The following is a 21,989-nucleotide window of genomic DNA, read 5'->3' as shown; positions in this document are numbered from 1 at the left end:
CCTAGGTCCCTCATACCCCAGTCAAAAACCCTGTCGAAACCCTTCTCGCAAGATCCTTGCAGCCTTCTGGTTGCCATAACCCTGTAAGGCTGCCTCTAGATTGTCTGCCCTAATCGGTGTATGAGCCCTTTGGCCAGCCCCCATAGCCCCCCTTCCTCATGTGAAAGGCAGCTGCTGCTGCCCGCCTGCATTAAACCACCCTTGCTGCCACTGCTGGTCCCCTTGCTGCTGACCTGGCCCTCCCCAAAGCAATTGACCAGAGCTTGCCTGCCGCCACATTTTGAGCAGTCATTACTGAACTTACAAAGGTCTGGAGTGCACATCCCTTTACTGAAGTCCCAGCATGCCCCTCCCAAACCTGTCTGCCCTCTGCCTGTTCCTCCCACCCCGCCCCGGGTGGACTTCCCCTGAAAGGGCCAATAAACTATAGGTAGCCCGCTGGCCGTGAAAATTGTTTTCCCGGCCCTTGATGCCCCCATTGTGTGCTGCCAAAGATCTGTGCCTAACTCTCCCCTCTTTGCTTCAGTGTCTCAAGCCATGCATGCCCGAAATTCCTCATCGTATTGTGCCCTTGCATATCCCCCAGTGATCTGTGCCTCCTGATCACATCCATTTATTTAAACAGGGCTACGCAACATTTCGGATACTTCTCGCAATACAAACTTGCATATATTAAGAAAGCCACTGTCCAATTCTCAATGGTGAGTGGCACCCGTGGCCTCTTGGCCATTTCGTACTCTTCTTCCTTTGAACCCTCCTTCGCGCGCACCTCCCCGTGTAGTAATTTGAGCATCTCCACATACTCACCTTTCCAAATCCTCTCTTTAGTTGCCAACATTAAGTGTGCGTCCAGCGGTTTGGTCAACCCCATAAAAGGCAATTTTTTAATTTTAAACTCCTTGCTTTCTAATTTATCTTTCATCTCTGCCGCATTCTTTTCCCCTGCATCGCCCGACCCCTTCGCCTTAGTGTTTTCTAATGCATTCGCAAGCGACTTACCCGAGTCGTCCGTTCCCACCCCGACGTCTAATACATACTGACCTTTCCACACAGGTGATTTTAGCAGACCTAAAGAAAGAATCCTGTTGCCTATTCCTTTGATTAGCTTTATTAGTTTTAATCCCAGTAGCGCCAATATAGTTGTATTTCTGTGATCTCATGAAGTTAAATATCGAGCATTATCAGAAGACATACTAGGCGCCAACTCTTCAATTTGTGCAGAGGAAAAAGAACTGCTTAGTGGTACTTGAGCAAATAACCAGTGTTGGTTATCTCTGTTTATCCACCTCTCCCGGGCAATTGAAGTCTGCAAACACTGATCTGCTTTTGATTCCTGCATCAGCTCGGCTCTACTGCTTTGCTTATTACAAATTGAAAATAAAATTTCTCCTCCATGGTATTATTAATTTTTTTTAAGTTTGAAAAGCTTTATTGAATAAACAGAGAAATAGACTTTAAAAAATACCAGCAATGAAATCAGATATTGAGGCAGAGTTATTACAAAAGAAGCTAGTAGCTAGTATAATAAAAAAGGAAATAAAAGCTATATTTTATGGTTTTATATGGAGTGAGAAAGGAGAGAAGGGAAAGGAAGGGGGGGAAATAATAATATAATATTAACACAACAGAAAATTGCATATTACATTGCACATTATAACGGAATGCAAACAAGGCATTGACCAATTAATACTATAAATCAGAACATCGGAAATGATAAAGAAAGAGAACTTAGAGAGAGTATTCAAGGGGGTTTAAAATGTTCAGAATTGAGGGAGGATTTACGATGAACAACAATCTGGTCTGAATAAGAAGTAATGGGTAACCAAAAAAGGTCTCAATTAAGTGTTGGTTTACAAGAGGAGGCGAAGGCAACATCAAGCCAATGAAAATGGCAGAGACTATTCCACCAGTGTTGTATAGAAAGTTTAGAAGGATTTTTCCAATTGAGGGTAATGTGTTGAAAGGCTAGAGCAAGCATGAGATCAAAGAGACCATGATCACATGAGTGTATAGGCAAAGAGTCGTAGAGACTACCAGCAAACAGTAAAGGAGTAGAGTAAGAGATAGAGAGTCGAAAAATACGAGAGATATGGGACCAAATGGAACTCCAAAAATTGGAGACCGAGGGACAAAGAAAGAGAAGAGGCATAAAGTTAGCATCAGGAGAACCACAAGTCCAACAGATAGAGTCAGAATTACAGGAGAAACGAGCAATAGAAACAGGGGTGAAATAAAGTCTATGATAGAGAAAAACATAGATTGAGTAAGGGAGGCAGAGCAAGAGATTTTTAAGGACCTAGACCAAAGTTTGTCCCATAGTGAGAAAGGCCATACGCATCCCAGATCAGAATCCCAGCAGAGTTCTAGTTTAGATTTAGCTCAATAGGATTGGGGGCCTTAGAAATATTTATATATAAGGGAAGCTTTGGGAAAGGAAAGGAGACGTTTAAGAAGAGGGTTTTGGGACTCAGAAAGAGAAGGGGGAGGAAGAGAATAGTATACATCAAGAATGATAGCCATGGGAGAAGCGAATTTCTGTAGAAAGGAATGAGGACAGTGGAATAAGGCTTGAAATTGGGGAAAACAGCATGGCGAGAGACCATCAAAAAGGTGTTTAACCCAAATAATACCATTTGATCTCCAAGAACTCCAAAAGATGGGTCTGTTGTTCAGAAGAATAAGAGAATTGTGCCAAATAGGAGAGTCTAGGAAGGCATCGCGAGAGAGAGGGTTAGGCAAGACTAAAGGATTCAGAAGGGAACAAGTGTGTTTAAATAGGGGGGAGGATGTGTGAGGAGTTTTGACTGAAATAGCCGTTACTTCCTTGAGGGAGAATGGTAACAATAGGGCTTGTTCAATAGATAACCAAAGGGAGGTAAAGAGAGAATGTACGGATAAGAGCCATTTCGAGATTTGACGAAGAGAGAAAAATTTATGATAAAGGCGAAAGTCAGGGAAGTTGACTCCACCATTAGACTTTGATTTACGAAGAGAAGAGAGGGCAATTCTAGCTTTCTTATTCTTCCAAAGGAATTTAGATAGGTAGGAATCAATACGCTTCATGTATAAGGCAGGAATGTGAACGGGAAGCTTAGAAAGCACATAAGTTAAGATGGGGGCAATCATCATTTTAATTGAGTCTAAACGTCCCCACCAAGAGAGGAAAAGGGGATTCGAGGAAGAAAGCAAGTTATCAATACGAGATAGAGCAGCGGTCATATTTAACTTAACCGAAGATTCAATTGAGTTGGAGAACCATGTGCCTAAATATATACGTTTTGAATCATTCCAGGCAAAACAAGAGAATGAAAAAGAATGGGGAAGACAAAATTTAGTGAGGGGGAGAATTTCTGTTTTGTCTGAATTGATCTTGTAACCAGAAACCTGGGAGAAGGAGTCAAACTCATGAAGTAAAGGAGAAATAGAAGTGTCAGGTTTGGAAATTAATAAAAGGATATCGTCCGCATAAGTGGAGAGTTTTAATTACTGGTCCCCAAAAGGAAAACCAGAAATAGATTCATTGTTATGGATAGAAAAAAGAAAAGGTTCAAGAGATAGAACAAAAAGAAGAGGGGATAAAGGGCAACCTTGACGAACTCCACGCTGAAGAGGGAAATAGGATGACGTACAACCATTAACTAATACTGAGGCTTTGGGAGCAGAATAGAGAAGAGAGAAAAGTGAAATCAATTTGGGGCCAAAACCATGCCATTGTAACGAGGCAAATAAGAAGGACCAGTCTACTCTATCAAAAGCCTTTTACGCGTTAACAGATATGGCTGCTAAGGAAGTGGAGATGGAGGGGATTTTGTTTAAAACATTGAGAAAAAGCCATGAGTTATCGGAGGTATGTCTTCCTTTGACAAATCCACATGTCCTTTCCCAAGAAGATGAGGCATGAGAGGATCTAAACATAAGGCAAGAGTTTTAGCAAATAATTTATAGTCAACATTAACCAAAGATATAGGACAATAGTTCTTGCAATATTTAGGATCTCGGCCTTCTTTATGAATTAAACAAATTGTTGCCTCCTGAAAGATACCTTCTGTTTTACCAATTAAAGTAAATGATTGAAAGAGTGACAAAAATTTCGGTAGTAGCAAATAAAAAAAATGCAAATAAAATTCAACCGAGAATCCATCTGGACCAGGAGTCTTTCCTTTGGTGAGAGAATTTAAGGCATGGGACAGCTCTGTGAGGGAAAAGTCTATTCAAGATCGAGAAGATTAAGATGAGATGAAGGAGGAGAAGGAATTTTGTCAAGGTATTGTTGAATGGCAGAGGAGGATGGAGGAGATTCTGGGGTGTAGAGGTTTTGATAGAAGGCTTAAATTCATTTAGTATTTCTTGGTCTTTGTGTAAAAGGGAGTCACTAGAGGAGTAAATAGTGTCTATGAGGGTGCGTACCTTACGCATTTTGAGATAATTCGCCAGAAGTTTCCCCGACTTGTGACGGCCCCCATAGTCACGAGCACTACAACGCAGAAGGATGGAAGATGCATTATCGGAAGTGGTTTTAATAAAAGCAAGCTTAGCACGAATCAGTTCCGACAAAACCGAATCTTTTGAAGAAGTGTAAATGTATGATCTAAAAGTTTGATATGTGCTAAAGTGGATTTACGTTGATGAATAAATGGTATTATTAATTTGATTTAATTGATATGCATTTTATAAAGCATGTGATTACCCCAAAGCAGGGTATCCTGACGATAGAAAACCAAATGTTTGAGACAGTCCTACAGAGGGAACAGATACGTTATCTTTGTATGCCCCTTGCGACTTCTGTCACAGCCTTTGCGACCCCTGGCCTCATTTGTGGAAAAATAGTGCTAAGAGCACAGTGTCGGGCACGTACCTCCTTGGTTTCTGCTATTTTTTTAAATTACATTAATAGTGAATATTGTCTATCATTCACAAATGATGTAATACAAAGTGGAGCACCAGGATCAGGGATGGGACTTTCACTCTTTCACTGGCATCTTAAGTAAGTAAAATCACATTATTTTAAATGTATGTGTTGTTCATGAATGTGGATGAGAGGGAGTTTGGGTGAGATAGTGTGTCTCTGTGTGAACATATATGTTTGTATTTATGATCATATGTGTGTGTGAAAGTGAGTGTGGGAAAATATAAGTGAGTCAGTGTAAGAGTGAGTGAGAGAGTGTTCATGAGTGAGATAGGGTTAGAATGAGGGCAAATGAATGAGTGAGCGAGAGTGAATGTGAATAAGTGAGCATGAGTGAGAATATTATATTACGCTTGCAACTCTACTGTTGGACTTGGCATTCTTCCTGGTTTATAGAGGCCCATTGATGTCACTTCCTGTGATGCCATTAAGGTCACTGGGTGTATGATGTTATTTCCGCTACCCCAGGCATTCTGGTGAATCTACCCCCATGAGTTTAGTTCTGTCATACTTTTAGCCGCCACTGGTGCAGGTTTCATAGCTTGTCTGGGCAGTAACTGTTAGGGCTATTGTTTCCTGTACAGTCATAGTTTTGGCTATCACTGCATGAGTTGGCACATTTATGTATCTGGTAATCTGCACAGTTGGGGCTATGGTACCCTGTTGTATGACTGGTAGGACAATGAAGCCCAGGCTATCACTGCTAGAGTTATCAAAGGCTGGGCTGTCACTGTTAGGGCTGCCATATGCCTGGACTGTCATGTTCATGAATACTTCAATCAGGGTATCACAGCCAGGCTTAACTTTATAACAATGGAGACGGCATATTGAATATAATGTGACTTTTTAATAGATTATACTGACCAATAGCCTGCATGTCACCAGGTAACACTGACCTCTATATTTGTTCAATGTTACTGCAGAGATGTGAAGCATGGAAGGTCAGTGTTTTAGAAGGCCAGTCTGTTATGGTTCATGAGTCCTGTGTGGGCAGTTTTTAAAGGCAATAAAAAGTTGTGCTTACAAACCTGAAAGGAAGGTAATCACTTACATTTAAATGTTTGCACTGGCATAACTGTGCGTCATGGGGTAACCTGCCATTTGTGATTATTCTGTGTTGTTTGTGACAAAGACAACGAGGTTTAAATACAATGCTTCATAGAATGTGAACATGTGGAAAAATTCTGTTTTACCATTTTTTGTTTGTGCTTTCTTAGATGCAGAAATAGTGACTGGTTCATTGAAGATCACAAACTACATTTTTACAGAGACATTCAACAATACAAGCAGCTTGGAATACCAGAATTTTACAAGTATGCTGGAAAAAGAGGTAATACTAAAGGGCTTTGACACTTCATGTCTAACAATACACAACAGAAAAAGGTGTAGGTGCTAGGTGTTTCATCTACAATAGGTGCCCTAAAAATAGATTATGTGCACTAAACTGTAGAAATTCTGGACTGTGAAATGTATAATTATGGTCATTGTGGCACATAGGAACTGACTCACAAACAAATAAAGCATTGGCAAAGCCAGTAGCTCAGGGTGTTTACTGAAAGTGCTTCTTCGTTGGTTGACAAGTTTGTGCCTGTGGTTGAGTGAATGGGTAATGGGATTAATGAGAGAATGGGCCAATGGTTGGTGATGTGTGAGTGAGTAACTGTATGGATGAGAAATGCAACTGAATGAGAGCTATTGGTAACAAATGGAAGTTCAGCTGAATACCAAAAAGTGCAGCAAAATAGAGATCTGCTGTAGCATCAGAATAAGAGGTACTTAATTAGGTGTAGGTGCAGCAGAACAAGAGATGCAGCAGAATGAGAGGTGTAGGAGAATCCTAAAATGTGCATCAGAATGAGAGATGAAGGTGCACTGGAAAAAGAAATGCTGCTGCTGTGGTCTGAGAGATGTGACAGAATGAGAGATGTAAGTGGAGCAAAAAAGAGAGGCGCAGAATATAAGAGATGCAAGTGCAGTAGCTTGATGTGAGGTAAAGCAGAATAAGTGGTGCTGTAGAGGGTAAACAAAATGAAGGCACAAAAGAATGAGAGACTCAGATATAGTAGAATGAGTGGTGCAGGTGCAGCAGAAATGGATAAGCCATCAAATTAAATGAAGTAGAATGATTCAAATGGGTTAAGAAAAGTAAGAGGTGCAAGTAAAGCAGAGTATGTTGCACAGTTGCTGCATAATGTGTTTCTGTACAATGAAAATGTGAGGTGCAGGAATCGTGCCATCTACTTTATTTAGACTTTCCCTTTGCTCCTAGTGTGCTTCCTTCCATAAACTGCAAAGTTACAAAACTGAAAAAACAAAAGCATGACCAAGTTAGGGCCAATAAACAGAACAATAGAAGCACAAAATAAATTTAAAGGATGCAATAATTAAAGCGTAAAATACATGTAGCTGTAGCAAAAACTGCACAGCTTCAAACTCCGAATAAAGAGCTTACCTAGTGGACAATTCAGACCAAGTGATTGTTATACAGACCCAAAATGTATTAAATTAACTCATACATCTTTTATGGTTTTTTTAAAATGTACTATATTTTGTAAATTAATTTGATTTTTGTAAATGTTTATTCTGTTTAAATACATATACTTACATATGTAATGCCCATATTCTGGTCCACAATACTGCAGTACTCAATAGATTTCAACTTTACACTACGTGTATCTGGCGGATATTTGGGTTCTTAATATTTTTTCTGCAATATTTTTGCTGTCAAGATTCTGTTATACAACCTGTTCAACATTTATCAGCCTTCCTGCTTTATCTCCACCTTCATGTTGTGCGGGTGTGAACGTTCTGTAGTCATGACTTCCTAAGTCTTCATTTGCCGCTATCAAAGTAATTGTCTTTAGTTTTAAGAGAGAGGTTTGTCTTTGCATCCTGTAGTAGCCTACATTCCTAGTCCCAAATGTCTCTTTCCAATTTAGTCACAGCATTAGGCAGATCTCATCCTCCTCAATATGTATTATCCCATACATTTACCTCTGGTAATGGCCTTGAAAGCCTCCCACACCAGGCCTGGCAATTCTACTGAATCTTAATTAGTTATAAAGAAGTGCCCTACTGTTTCATCTATATTATGTGAGTGTGGTACATCTTGCAGTGCCTCTCTTTTTTAATCTCCAGTGAGAGATCTTGAAGCTCCCTGAAGCCCCAAGTGCCATGTGAATTCTCAACGGCACATGATCTGAGATGGACCTATCCAGATACTCAATCTTGTTAAATCAATTTTTTCTGATTGTGATAGGGAAAAATAAATGAATGGGTATTTTGTGGGGTGAGAAAAAAAGCAGGCTTTAGAATATTTATGGGTCTTGCACCATAGTTCATTGAGATTTAACTTACTCAGTCTCTCCTTGAAACTCTCTGTGGTTAACCAATTTATTTTGATAGATCTGCTCATTCACTGTTTTGGATCGCGTATGAACAGGTTGTGTGTAGCATAATATTTAGAATAAGCCAGATTCTTTGTATGCCAAGTGGCTTTTGTTATGGATAAGAGGTTCCACTCAGCTATTCATAGCAACATGGTTAGGAGGGAGGAAGCTTGAGATGCACATGCTCTTGCTACCTGGTTCAGAGGAACATGATCATGGAGAGTGCTTGTGCAGGAAATAAAATAAAGCTGGTCCATTCCAATATCCCATCTGTAGGTTAACCCGAAGGACAGCATCACATAAAGCATCTGCAAACACTTTAAGACTTTACTGCCCTGATGTGTAGAACAGGTTGCCGAGTGGGAAAAACACAAACCCTTTTGTAAACTGTAATGGTCGCTCAGTTGGTTTGATGGTCCTCCATGAAACATTATAGGTGCAAGTTCAAATGCAGCAACATTGGAATTTCCCCACACAATTTAAAGTGTTAAACAATGTATTAATCCGGCTGCCACATTCTCGAAGCTGCCGAAAATAAATATGCTCTCTGTGCAAAACTCAAGAACTGCCAGCAGGTTTAAATTGGTGTTGAATGGAAATAGTGCATAGAAACTGCAATGCAAACAGCAATAGTTCCTCCAGACATTTTCCAAATTTTCCTGAGCTTTGACCGCATTTTAGCATTTATTTCAAATGCCTTTTTACCACCAGTGCAGTCATGGGTACAACAGGAGAAACAAGTGTGAGTACACTTTCTAAGACTAAATGAGGTTTTCACTGTTTTGGGTATTGCAGCGGTGGCCCTTTCCAGTGGTCCTCCAAATACTCTAGAGCAATCTGAAATTCTGTCCAAAATAAAATTTAAATCTCCAGTCTACAAAATCAAGTGGCTTGTGGAGGGAGTCGGCAAATCAGAGACATGTACGAAGAAAGTTTCATCATCTACATTCTGAGAATATGCCTTCACAAACATCACCTCCATGCCGTATAATGTACTGCTGTTTCTATGTGTGACCTACCAGAGTCTTTCATGAAAGAATCCACTTTTGGAGGAAAATGTGGTCTGATCTAATGTAGAACTCCTCTGGTGAATGAAATGAAATGAAATGAAACCCTCATTCAACACCCCATTCGGACCTTAATTTGAGATGTTCCACTTGTGTACAATGTGCTGCTTATAAGATTGCTTACAACATTACTCCTATATTGATAGGACATAATTCTATGTCTCTTGACCACGCCATTCACTCCTGCACATTCCATCATATTAGGGTGGAGTCACCTGTCATTTCTAATTGTGAATATTAAGCATACCACCACTTAATTTTCCCATCTCCTTGTGAATACCAGTGTCACTAGACTAGTCTTCAGACCACCATTACCCCCGAAATCCTACTGATGCAATTGATTCTCCAATCTGACTGCATCATTTACATGCCAAACATGAAAACTAAGTAAAAAATACGCACATTATTGGTACTTGTAAAAAAGCATCCATGGTGCACCATGCTTACTCTATCTGCTAGAAACTCTGTTTGCAAAGCCACCTTTCCTCATGAAATATCCATAATGGCACTAACACATAATCTCCTTACTATGGTTTAAGTTGCATACCTATTGTAATTAACAACAGTCTTGCGATCCCAGTCAAAATTTGAGGGGTTATTTGCCATCCTGTGTTAATGAGGGCATGTATATTGCCACTTGTCCTTGTGACAATCTTAACCTTGTCTTTATATCGCTGCATGTGAATCATTATCATTTATGTGAAACCAAGGCATTTGCCTCCTCGTGGGGGACCACTGGGCTTGGCCTGTTTGAATACTTTAATAAGACCTCTTGATCAACGATTCAATGGGATGTAATCATGTCCTTTCTGGTAAACCTAGGAGCCTCACATTATTTTTCTGTGACCTGTCCTCTTAGTCTGTAAGTTTATGTTCCTGTTTCTTTGCTAATTGTTTTTGGTAAGTTATATGTCTTCCATTAGAGTTAGAAATATTGTCAGAATCTGTTTTCTGTTCCACATTTGTTGCTTTAAATATGATCTTATTGAAATCTTGACATAGCAGGGTGATATTAATGGTCATATTAACAACATTGTCAGTGATTTGTTTATTGCCATCTATTACGAATTGTTTCATATCAGTTGTCTCCGTGACGCAGCATTCGTGGCTTCCCCCCTTGATCATCACCACAGATGTGGTCTGTGCTTTCATCACAAACTTTTTTTTTGATAGTACTTCTAGTACATGATTGACAAACTGTTTGTTCCTTGTGGCTTCCTGGCCATGGGTTATGTTTTTTAACTGTCTGACTTGCCAAGGAGCTTTACTCTCATCACTCGAGGAATCAAATGGGAAGGGGTGTCAGTGTTTCTGTTACAGCATACACAGTTTTAATGTGTTCAAATGACCTGTTTGCAAATATCTTTTTAGTAGTTGTGCGTCACAGATTTGTGTCATCGCTGTAGGTTTTGTTGATCTCTCTTTCTCCATATATTAAGTCCCAGCTATTTACAGAATATTACATTAGGCTTCTTGATCTATATGAATCATCACACTCGTCCTATCACCTTCAGTTCAGTTCTGTATCTCCATCTTAGTGGGATTTTCACATACACTTGTTGCTGTGTCTTGTGAGTTACCCTCTTACATTGTAGCTGCCCTCAGCTCAGCTGAGGTGCACTGCACCCAACGGAATCAGTTCCTTCCTCTGGGTCTACTTATGTGGCAGCACTCGAGTCCTGCTCATGCCCTATTCTTAAGCCTGGTCCTGCCTCCAATATAAGATGTGGTTGCTCCCCTGAACCTTACAGGCCTATGGTCTCCTCCGCTATAGCCTTTGACTGGGTCCGACAGTGCTGCTGCAGTCCTCAGGTCCTGAGGCCACACTGACAAGATCCTCAGCTGGCTTCCCCTCCATTTGGCAGCCATAATACGTGAGCATAGAATCTGGTGTTTTGAAGAATCCTCTGCTCTCATTTTCAGATAGGGGTATTCAACAGGGGGATGGACTTCAATTTTTGAATGTCAATATTCTTTTAGAAGCTTTTCAGTGTTGGGTGCTAAATCATGGTAGCTCTGCAGAGCCTCATCCAAGCTCCATTACTTATATGACCATTTTGTCTCGTCTTCCATTTTTAATTTCTGCTTTTCCATTTGGTTAACTTTTTAATTATTCATGTGTCGTTGGTTTTGCAATCTTCATGAAAAATGTTTGTGATTTTTTTTTGTTGGTTGTTAATTTATTAATCAATATTTCTCTGATATTTGTATACAATTTATAAATTGCTATAGAACATCAACATATTTACATTATGATGATCAGTTTAGTAGAATTATATTCCCAAATGCATTCAGAATTCCAGTCTTATGAATATGTTCCAGTCTTGTTATGTGTAATCAGAGTTTTCTCCAATAATTCAAACCTAAAATGAATAATATTTCTTAGGAGCTTGTTCACCATACCACATGCAATATATGACATGGCAAACCATATGGCAATATTAATGTATTTACTACATTGATCACTAAACAATACATTTTAAGGTAAGTATGCATTTATTGCTCATAATTTCACTTATAGTGAGTACAGATTGGCTTAAGAATAGTTAAGATATACTTATCTCACAAAACAGTGGTATGTCAAAGCAGTGGATTCAATGTTATTGAATATCAAGCCTTCTTCTAGTACAATTTTAAAATGTTACTTTTTCCTAGCTCCTAGATGCATTGTCACACACAATTCCAAAGGAAAAGCTGAGAGTGAAAATCATCTCTCTGAGAGCGGGAAGCATAATCGCTGAATTTAAAGTGATCATAATGGATACGGATATCGCTGCGAACATTTCAAGAATGAGTGATTCTCTCTCGTACCTCAACCAAAGCAAAACCTTTGTGATTGATCCTAGCAGCTCTTCATTGCGAGGTAAAAACCATGTAGTATAAGGTTAGAAGGAGAATTTCAAACCAGCACAGGTGTTATTGCCACATGATAAGTTAATGTCATTAAATATGAGGCCCAAATTAATTTCTTATTTATATAGCCGTACAAGGAAATGGCAATAACAATATAAAATAAATGTCTTATTAAATGTATAGTGACCATCATGGATCCAAGCATTGAGAACGTCAAAACGGACAGGTGAAGGGTGCATTTCATTCCATCATTTTTGCTCACTGTGCGATTATAGACATTGAACCAAAAATATGCAAGAAATGTGCATGAAGGTAAACATAGTATTATTTATAACAAGTGATAATCAAATTCTGATACAGTGGCTGCTTGTCTCCTTTTTAAGACTGGATACAGATAGCTGTACTTGTTTTGAATATCCCATGTATCCAAACCTTTAACAAATTCAATATGAGATAACACACATTGAGAGTGTGGGCTTTGGTCCTTGTCCATTGACTTGCATGTGTTTTCACTCTCTGACATTGCTTGGATGGGCTGTTCTTCAGGGCCATGGCTTTGCCCTGTTTGTGTTCCCATTAGGTTTTGGTGATTGGATATTGAGTAGCACTTTTTTACACTGCAGATGTGATAGGACCCATAGCCCGAAGTTGAGAAGCACTGTTTGTTCTTTGTTTTGTTTCCATTTATATAACAGTGGTCTGTTAATTGTGAATTTCTTTCATTTTTCTTTTGGAACTTCATGCTGTTTATATGCCGTAGACTGTCATAAAGGCATGGTAACAATCACTTACCTTCCTTGCTTGATCATCAGTTTTTTCCTTTGACATCTTCTTGGATTTACAACTTAAACACACAGCTGTCACCAAGGTCTTATAAAGATGTTACACTAATTGTGCTAGTAATTCCTAGGCGTTGTTTATTTCCCACCATTTATTCTCTTCTCCCACAAAGGAGGTCAACATGTTTAAGAAGTAAATACATTTAAGCCATAGCTTATCTTTCCCGCACACTCTTTAGGAAGATAAACAAAGGCAAACTTAAAATATCTTAAACCTAAAATTACCCTTATTTCCCTTTGTCCCTGCCCACCCCTCAATCCAAAAATAACCTTCCCACTGCACACCTAAAACCCTAAAATTCATTACAGGATGAATCTCCACAAAACTTTCAAGACCTATTTTTCCTTTCACATTGACAGATAATAGAAGATTTTGCGGCAATTGATTTAATTTGTGCAAAGCAAAAGGGGGAGCAATGTGGGGTCCCAAAACGAGTGTTGTCCCCAAATTATTTTCCACAAACTTTTTGTATTGGACATAGCAGACAAACAGCAAGCCAGATTTGGATGAAAGTTGGCAAGACTATACATTACTGTGTGCAGATGACCATTTCTAGGGTTAGTGGTAAGTAGGATAAGTATTTTTTAAGTTATAAGGGTTAAAAAGTAGTGATATCTGTTGCCACTGTAGTTTCGCTGTACTTTAGCGAAACTAATGTGGTGCATGCAAATGACAAGGCATTGTATCATTAGCTTTACAAAAGTTAAAAGCAGCCATATTGTGCAATTTGGCTATGTTCTGGGTCAGGGCCTAAGTAGTAGCTATTGTTATTTTTCCCTTCCTATGATGATCACTTAACTAAAATAGTAATAGGTAGGGAAAAATAATTATGTTTAATACTTTTAAAAAAAAGATGACGTACCGCAGTACTGCCTTTGAGGTACCACAATATCGAAAAAATATATATATGTTTAAAAAAACACTCCAATGCACTATATTTTACTAATATAGTGTACTGCAGCGCATTTTCAAAATTTTAAATATTTTAAAAAATAAAAGAAAATTTAGGGTGTAACACAAGGTGTGCTAAAATAATGCGCAAGTAAAAAAAATGAAAGGAAACAGGTAAAGTGGGCAAAAAACAAACGTACTTGCTAACTACTAGTGCACTACACCATACACTTTTAAAAAATATATGGAGAGTTTAAAATTATTTTCTATACCTTAAAAGAAGAAAACCTACTAGTTACTAATATGTAAGGCCCTAACCCAAAATACAGGCAAAGTGTGGAAAAAATTAGATAATGGCAACCCATCGCCATGTACTACAGTATATCACAAAGCACTGTGGTATAGTGGCATGATGTATTACTAACACCCAGATTTATTATTCTATTGCGTTACCCTTGCATCACACATAGTGTCACAAGGCCAACGCAATACTTAAGTGAGATTTACAAAGCAAAGCAAGGACACCATGAATGGCTCTGCATTGGTTGGTAAATCTGGATAAGGACAAGGCAGCACAAATGACTGTCTTGATTTACTTTTCACACCATATTCTATATTCTTACCTAATTTCATCTACATCCAAACACCTCCTCATTCCAAGCCACTCCACTCAACTATATTCCACTGTATCTCATTCCACTGCACACTACTCCACTCCACATCAATCTACTGTATACCACTACAGTTTACTCTATTCCAATCTACACTACTATAATGTTTGCCACTCCCCTCTACACTATTCCACTGTTCATACCTCCACTCTATTCCACTCCACTGTATGGTATTCCACTGATCACCACTCCAGTGTACACCACTCCACTGTTTGCTGCGCGAGTGTACTCCATTTCACTATACACCACTTCACTCTATGGTATTGCACTGGAAGTCACTCCACTCTACACCACTCCACTCTATGCCACTTCACTGTACTCCACTCCACTTTATGTCACTCCAGCCTACGCCACTCCACTGTATGCCACTCCACAATACACTCTCCAGTATGCACTATTCCAATCCATGCCATTCCACTGTACGACCACTCCAATCTATGCTATTCTGCCAAATGCCACTCCACTGTTGCACAGTCCTCTGTGCGCTTTTCCACTGTATACCGCTCCACTGAATGCTACTCCACTGTACACCACTACGGTGTACGATACTTCACTCTACACCACTCCATTGCATGCTATCACAGTGCATGCCATTCCATTCTACGACACTTCTCTGTATACACTTTCACTCTAACATACTGTACTGTGGCTATGAAACTCCACTGTTAGCCACCCACTCTACGCTACTCCACTCTACGCTATCCCACTTTCTGCTAGTCCATTGTACTACACTACACAGTACTCCACTGTAATGCACTTCATTTTACACCATCCACTCAATGCTATTAGACTGTATGCAACTCCACTGTATGTTATTGCAGTCTACTCCACTCATACCACTGCAGTCTACGCTACTACACTGTATGCAACTCCACTCTGTGCCACTCTACAGTGTGTTTTTCTGCTCTACCTCACTCCATTGTGGCACTGAACTGTATGTCACTCTACGCTACTCAAGTATATGCTATTCCACTCTACACCACTGCACTGAAAGCTACGCCACTCTACACTATTCCAATCTATGCCACTCCACTCTACGACACTTCACTGTTTGCTATTCCAATGTATGCCACAATGCTAGACAGTACTCCACTGTACACCACTCCATTGTACACCACTCCACTGTACACCACTCCACTGTACACCACTCGATTCTAAACTATTCGATTGGACAACACTCCACTCTACGCCACTCCATTGTTTTATATTCCACTCTACCCCACTCCAGTACACGCCACTCCAGTGTACGCTACTCCTCTGTAAGCCACTCCACTGTATGCTACTGCACTGTATGCTGTTCCACTGTACATCACTGCACTGTGCACTACTACACTCCGCTATTCCAGTGTATGCCTATGCCTCTCCACTGTACTACATTCCAGTGTTCACTACTTCACTGTATGTCACCGCATTGTTCGCCACTCCACTGTACAGCAGCCCATTCTACGCTATTACGCTATTCCATTAGATAACCTCCACTCTAATCCAGTCCACTGTATTATATTCTTCAGGATCCTACTCCAGTGTATGCCACTCCGCTGTACGCTACTCCACTGTACGCCACTCCACTGTACGTTACTCCACTATGCGCTATTCGTTTCACTGGTTGCACTCTTCCATAGTACCTCACTTATATCATGTGAAATTATAGCATTCATAACAACATTTATGACATCGCAAAGGACATCATTTGTAAGAAGACAGTGCATGTAGAAGGTGCGGGTTATAGCTGGGGAGAGGATGTGGCTTAGCGGCCAGATCTGCAGACTCCGGTGCTGGTGATCCGGGTTCAAGTCTTGGCGTTGGCGCAATATCCTGTGATTCTGGGCAAATAACTTAATCTCCCTGTGCCCATGGACAGCACCTGGATACCCTCATGGATGATAAGCTGTGCTATATAAATAAATAATAAAATAGTTCATTTTGTGTGGCCAGTGATGTGCCAGCATTGGATACGGAGGTGTACGACTTATTGTAAATTGAAGCTGGTGTGTAAATTATAATTTTAAGTTATAACTATAACTTTAGAATTTCTAATGTTTGTCTAGTTTAAGTTGGGTTTGTATAGAAAGTATAAATAATGTTTTCCTAACTATAACTTATCAGTAACCTTTGTTGTTTTAATTGAATATATACACATGCGTGGTAAAGGCACCTGCGTGATAAAGGATGTTTCCCCATTTGGAAGCATGTGAAAGCATCATTTGATGCTGTCTCCACAGCCAATGTCTGACAGGGAGGCCGAGAGTTATTAGGTTCCCTTATACTTTTTCTTTTATGTTTCACTAACTTCCCCTTTCCTTTAAACGTTTTCAATTAAATCCTAATCCTAGTTGAATAGTTACACAAAAGCAAATACAACAAATCATGCTGCATTTACATCATTAATTAATTTTAAATGTTTACTTTTGCATTTATGTTGTAAAGGTCTGCTATAGAATAGTTTAGTTTTTAGTGGACTTTTTTTTAAAAGTGAGGTATAGCATCTCTTAAAATTAAATCGATAAAAGAAGTAAAAAGAAAGGGAGCAAAGTAGAAATCAAGGGGACCCAAGAAAGTAAGTGATGGAGCAGATAGTGGTGATCTAGAAGAGCTGCAGCAGGGCGAGAGGAAGGAGGTTAAGCAACATGAGTTGGGGTGAAATAAAGAATGAGTGGCACTGAGAGTAGTCAATTTAGAGATTATGCAAAGGAGTTGTCTAGTGTTGGAAATTTTATTTATATAGTATCATTTATATAATATGTAAAGAGCACTGCACAGAGGGCTACAGTGCCCGTTTTGGTTAGGAAATCATTAAATTATTTATTTGACCCAGGAGCGCTTTTTTAGTTAAAATACATTTAGGAAATTGTGTTACTGGTTGAGTGGGGTGAATCCGTACTCAAGCAGAAACCACAGTTCTTGTTGGGTGAAGTCACAAGTAAATCTCAAATTCACCTGTGATTAACTGTCTGGTAGCTTGGCACAAAGCACTCAGGCTTAACTTGGAGGTAGTGTCTAAAGTATTTATGCAACACTTGAAACAGTAATAAAGTGACAATACAACACAAGAAAAACCCTACACCAATGTAGAAAAATAGAGTAAGATGTAATAAATTATTTGAGACCAAAACAATGCAAATTAAATTATAGATCCAGAGTTATGAAATTGTAACGATATGAAATTGTAACGATTTCAGGTGAGTATAGCGCCTAAAAGAACAAAGTGTCACTCTGGGGGTAAAAACAAATGGCTTGAAACCCTTTGTGAGTGTGCTGGGCAGAGCCTTTGTTCGGTGTAAGTGTGGTAGGTGACAGCTCCTCCCCCCCCCCACCCTGATGGAGATGGCCATTCCTGACAACACCTATTCTCCCTTTGTCTCACTGTCTAGGAGGAATACACAAAAACCTGCTGGCTGTTACACCTAATCATGTGACCCAGGAGCAGTCTGCAGGCACTAAATGGTTGGTACAAGAAGCTGTAAAGTGACAGTTTCAGAATGGTGACATGACATCTGTCTATACCATTAAAGAGTTGTTAGAAATTGGGTTACTGCTTGACAGGGGTGTGAGCCCTGGTCAAGCAGCACCCACAATCATAGTCAGGGTAGGGCACAAGCAAACTCCAAATTAACATGTGCCTAGTCCCCTGGTAGTGTGACACAAAGCAGTCAGGCTTAAATTATAGGCAATGTGTAAAGTGTTTGTGCAACACTTCAGACAGTAAAACTGTGAACACACCACACAAAAAGAACCCATACCAGGTTAGAAAAATAGATCTGAATTTAATAAATAAAACAAGACCAAAATAACAAACATAAAATCAGTAGAACCCGAGTTATGAATTTTTTAAAGAATAAATAGAATACTAGCGCCTACAAGCATAAAGTGCCAGCCACGGCTATCTGGTCATGGTGGACCGGGTCAAATTCATTAGTTCAGGCCGACTGTGATGGAGCATGGGTCGGATAGAGTCCCAGATTAGTCTCATTGAAGATTTACCTTCTCAAGTTCTGTGGCAAGAGTATTGGTCATGCAGGAGAGGGTCGTGGGAAGCCAGGAAAGTGTTGTGGGTGGCATGGTATGAAGAGCAGGCCGGGCTTCGCAGACAGGCAGGCTGGATGTTCGCATTGGTGGTTCTCCGCAGGGGATCGATGCTTGCTGTGAGAAGAGATGAGATGGCGTTGGCTCGTGCTAATTTGCGGTGCGAGCAGTGTGGATCCGGTATGAACATGCCTGTTCACAGTCATTAAGAGCCCAAACGCTTAATTTCAAGAGCCCCTGAGCCACACCAAGGGCCCAGGACCTGAATTACACCACTTGGAGGTCAAGAACTTGCTGCAGCTGTGTCCAGGAGGTGGTTGAGGAGCCTTCTGTGTCCCTGAGATCAGGAGAAAAGCAGATTAGCCCTTTGAGTCACTCTGCGGTCCTGGGATCAAGATGAAGTTGCAGGTCCAGTTCTTCTTCGCCAGGCAAGGGGAAAGCAGGCAGCAGGTCAGGACAGAAGTGCAGCAGTTACTTTAGAGCAGCAGTCCAGCAGAGTGGCAGTCCTTGTAGCAGCACAGCAGTCCTTCTTCCTGGTAGAGTAACCACAGCCCAGAAGTGTACTGAAGAGTTGGTGTCTGAGGTCCCTCTTTTATACTCTGATGCCCTGGTTCTGGAGGGTGGCAGAAGCTTCTAGACAGAGGCCTTGAAGTGCAGGGAATTCACTGCCTCCTCTGCCCTGGGTCCAAGCTGGCTGAAGTTTCAATGCAGGGTTGTTAGGCCCTTTGTTTGAAGGCAGAGCACAGGTTATTCAGTTGCAAGAGGTACCGTGCTCAGCTCTGCCCTCCCATCCTGGCTGCAGTTGGCCCATCTAAGCTGACCTAATCCCTCTATAGTGTCACTGTCCGGGAGGAAGTCACAAAATCTAACTATCAGCTACACCCAGTCATGTGACCCAAGACAGGCACATAAGGACTATGGACAGGAAAATACCAACTTTCTAAAAGGGGCATTTTCAAAATTGTAATTAAAATTTGACTTCACCATAAGTTAGGATATTCATTTCCAATTCCAGAGACACCAAACATGAAATGGTTACCCGGTCCCATAGGAAATTACAGGTCTCACAGTATTGAATGAATTAGGCGTTTTTCACTACCAGACATTTAAATTGTAAAAGTACATGTCCAACCTTTTAGTTACACATTACCTAGGGCCTATGTTAGGAGTGACTTACTTGTAATAAAAGGGAAGTGTAAGGCTTTGCAAGGGTATTTTAATGCCAAGTCGATATGGCAGTTTAAAACTGCATTTAGGCTGCAATGGAAGAACTAGGACATGTTTTAAGGTGCTACTTAAGTGGGTGGCACAATCAGTGTTGCAGGCCCACTAGTAGAGGCCCTGGGTACATGTAGTACAGCTTTACAAGGGGCTTAAAAGTTAATTAAATATGCCAATTAGGTATACGCCAATTTAACCATGTTTTAGGGGAGAACACTCAGTGCACTGTAGCACTTGTTAGCAGTGGTAAGGTGCTCAGAGTCCCATGTCCAGCAAAAATAACGTCGTCAAAAATGGAGGAGGTGAGGCAAAAAGTTGGTGGGAAGATCAACGTAAGGCAGACATGTCTAGTAAGAGGGATTTAGATTACAATTCTTTAGACACCAAACTCGATCTTCCTGACTGCTCCCAATGAAAAGTTATCACGTATTGAATGTAATTAGGTAACCCAATGTAATCCTATGGGATAGAAGCAGGCTTTACAGTAGTGAAAAACACATTTATGAGTTTTTTACTACCATGCCATGTGAAACTTAAAAGTACATGTTCAACTTTTTAAATACATGGCACCCTGCTTTCTGGGCTTTTTAGGGCCTACCTGAGGAGTAACATAGATATCAAAAAAGAAGGTTTAGGCCTGGCAAACAGATTATTTTGCCAGGTTGAAATTGCAGTTTAAAAGTGCACACACAGGCTGCAATGTCAGACCTGTGACATGTTTGAAAGACTACTTAAGTGGGTGGCACAATTAATGCTCCAGGCCCACTAGTAGCATTTAATGTACAGACCCTGGGCATAGGTAGCATTGCTTTGTTTGTGAATTATAAGTATATTCAATGTGCCAATTAGGTAAAAGCCTATTCCACCATGTTTAGAGGAGATAGCACAACAACTTTAGCACTGGTTAGCAGTGTTAAAATGCACATTAATGCACATAAATTAACTCTGCAAAAATAGGAGGGGTGAAGGCAGAAGGTTTTGGGGAAGACCATCCTCGGGATGACTGACCTAACATCTGGGTGAGCTGGGTAGCAGGGTGAGCTTCGAGCCCCCCATGTCATTTGGCTGATGGGGATACATTGAGAAAAATGTACTAAATAATTTAAGAGGAAAACAATAAAAATTCAATCAGTAGAAATGGAGATATGCAATTTTAAAGATTTAATTGAAAATAGGGCCAAAAAAGCACCAAACACCAACTGTGGTTATCTGATCAAATTGGACCGGGACCGGGAGAAAGTCACCAAGTTCAGGCTGGTCACGATGGAGGGTGGGCCGGCTACAGGGACCAAGTTAGGCCTACTAAACAAAGTACCTTAAATCCTGGCTGCGGAGCGATGCGCAGCCCTGCGCTGAGTATGTGTGGCACAACAGAGGTGATGCAAGGTTTTGCTTTAGAGATGCATCGAGCAGCGACAGGTCTGAAGGGCTACGGGAGGCAATGCAAGGTCCTGCAAGGAAATACATCACAAAGCGGCAGTTCTGGGGAGCTGCAGTGGTGATGCGCGGTCCATGATGTGAGGACCTGCATCACACAGCAGTGGTTCTGATGAGCTGTGGGGCTGTGATGCGAAGTCCTGCGTGGGGGATGCATTGCGCAACAGTTCTGATGCGGAGTTTGGCGAGGTCATGCATCGTGCTGCATTGGTTCTGCTGGGACCACAGATGAGCTGGCAGAGAACCAGCTGGCTAGTAAGGTCACTGATTACAGGGAGCTTGCTAGGCTGGATCAACAACAGGGTCAACAAGAAGGTATCTGGGGAGGACTCCCAAAAGGGTGGTCAGGGTTTCCATCTGAAGAGAGAATTATTGCAAGACCCATTCCCTATTTGGCCTCCAGCAGAAAGATTTTGTAGATGAAAATACTGGTAATTTTGCTCCTAAATGCTATGAGTGCTACCAGTATGGTCGCAGTCAGTATGGGGGGCAGCTGAGATACCTTAGTGTTCCTAGGTGACAGAGAAATAGTGCCAAAACCCACAAGCCTTCCAATACATCCAAGTATAGGCAGTGGGTCACCCTCAATGGGCAGAGGGTGGAGTCTCTGAGGGATACAGGATCCAATATGACTACTGTCAGGTGCCATCTAGTGCCTCAGAGCAGGTGATACCCATACATTCCAACAGGT

The 21,989-nt window shown here is 40.7% G+C and overlaps 1 protein-coding gene across 1 annotated transcript in view; it reads left to right on the top strand.

Moving 5' to 3' along the window:
* Positions 1–21,989, top strand: part of UMODL1 (uromodulin like 1) — a 633,174-nt gene that overhangs the window by 383,871 nt on the left and 227,314 nt on the right. The window contains exons 9-10 of the mRNA XM_085621215.1: positions 6,124–6,236; positions 12,018–12,225. Of these exons, the coding sequence (XP_085477341.1) occupies positions 6,124–6,236; positions 12,018–12,225 (321 nt within the window). The remainder of the gene's footprint in view (positions 1–6,123; positions 6,237–12,017; positions 12,226–21,989) is intronic.

This window comes from Triturus cristatus, chromosome 8, assembly GCF_964204655.1.
Source record: "Triturus cristatus chromosome 8, aTriCri1.1, whole genome shotgun sequence".
NCBI classification, from domain to species: domain Eukaryota; kingdom Metazoa; phylum Chordata; class Amphibia; order Caudata; family Salamandridae; genus Triturus; species Triturus cristatus.
Note: the sequence above shows the minus strand (reverse complement) of the source record. Positions and strands in the feature narration are given on the sequence as shown.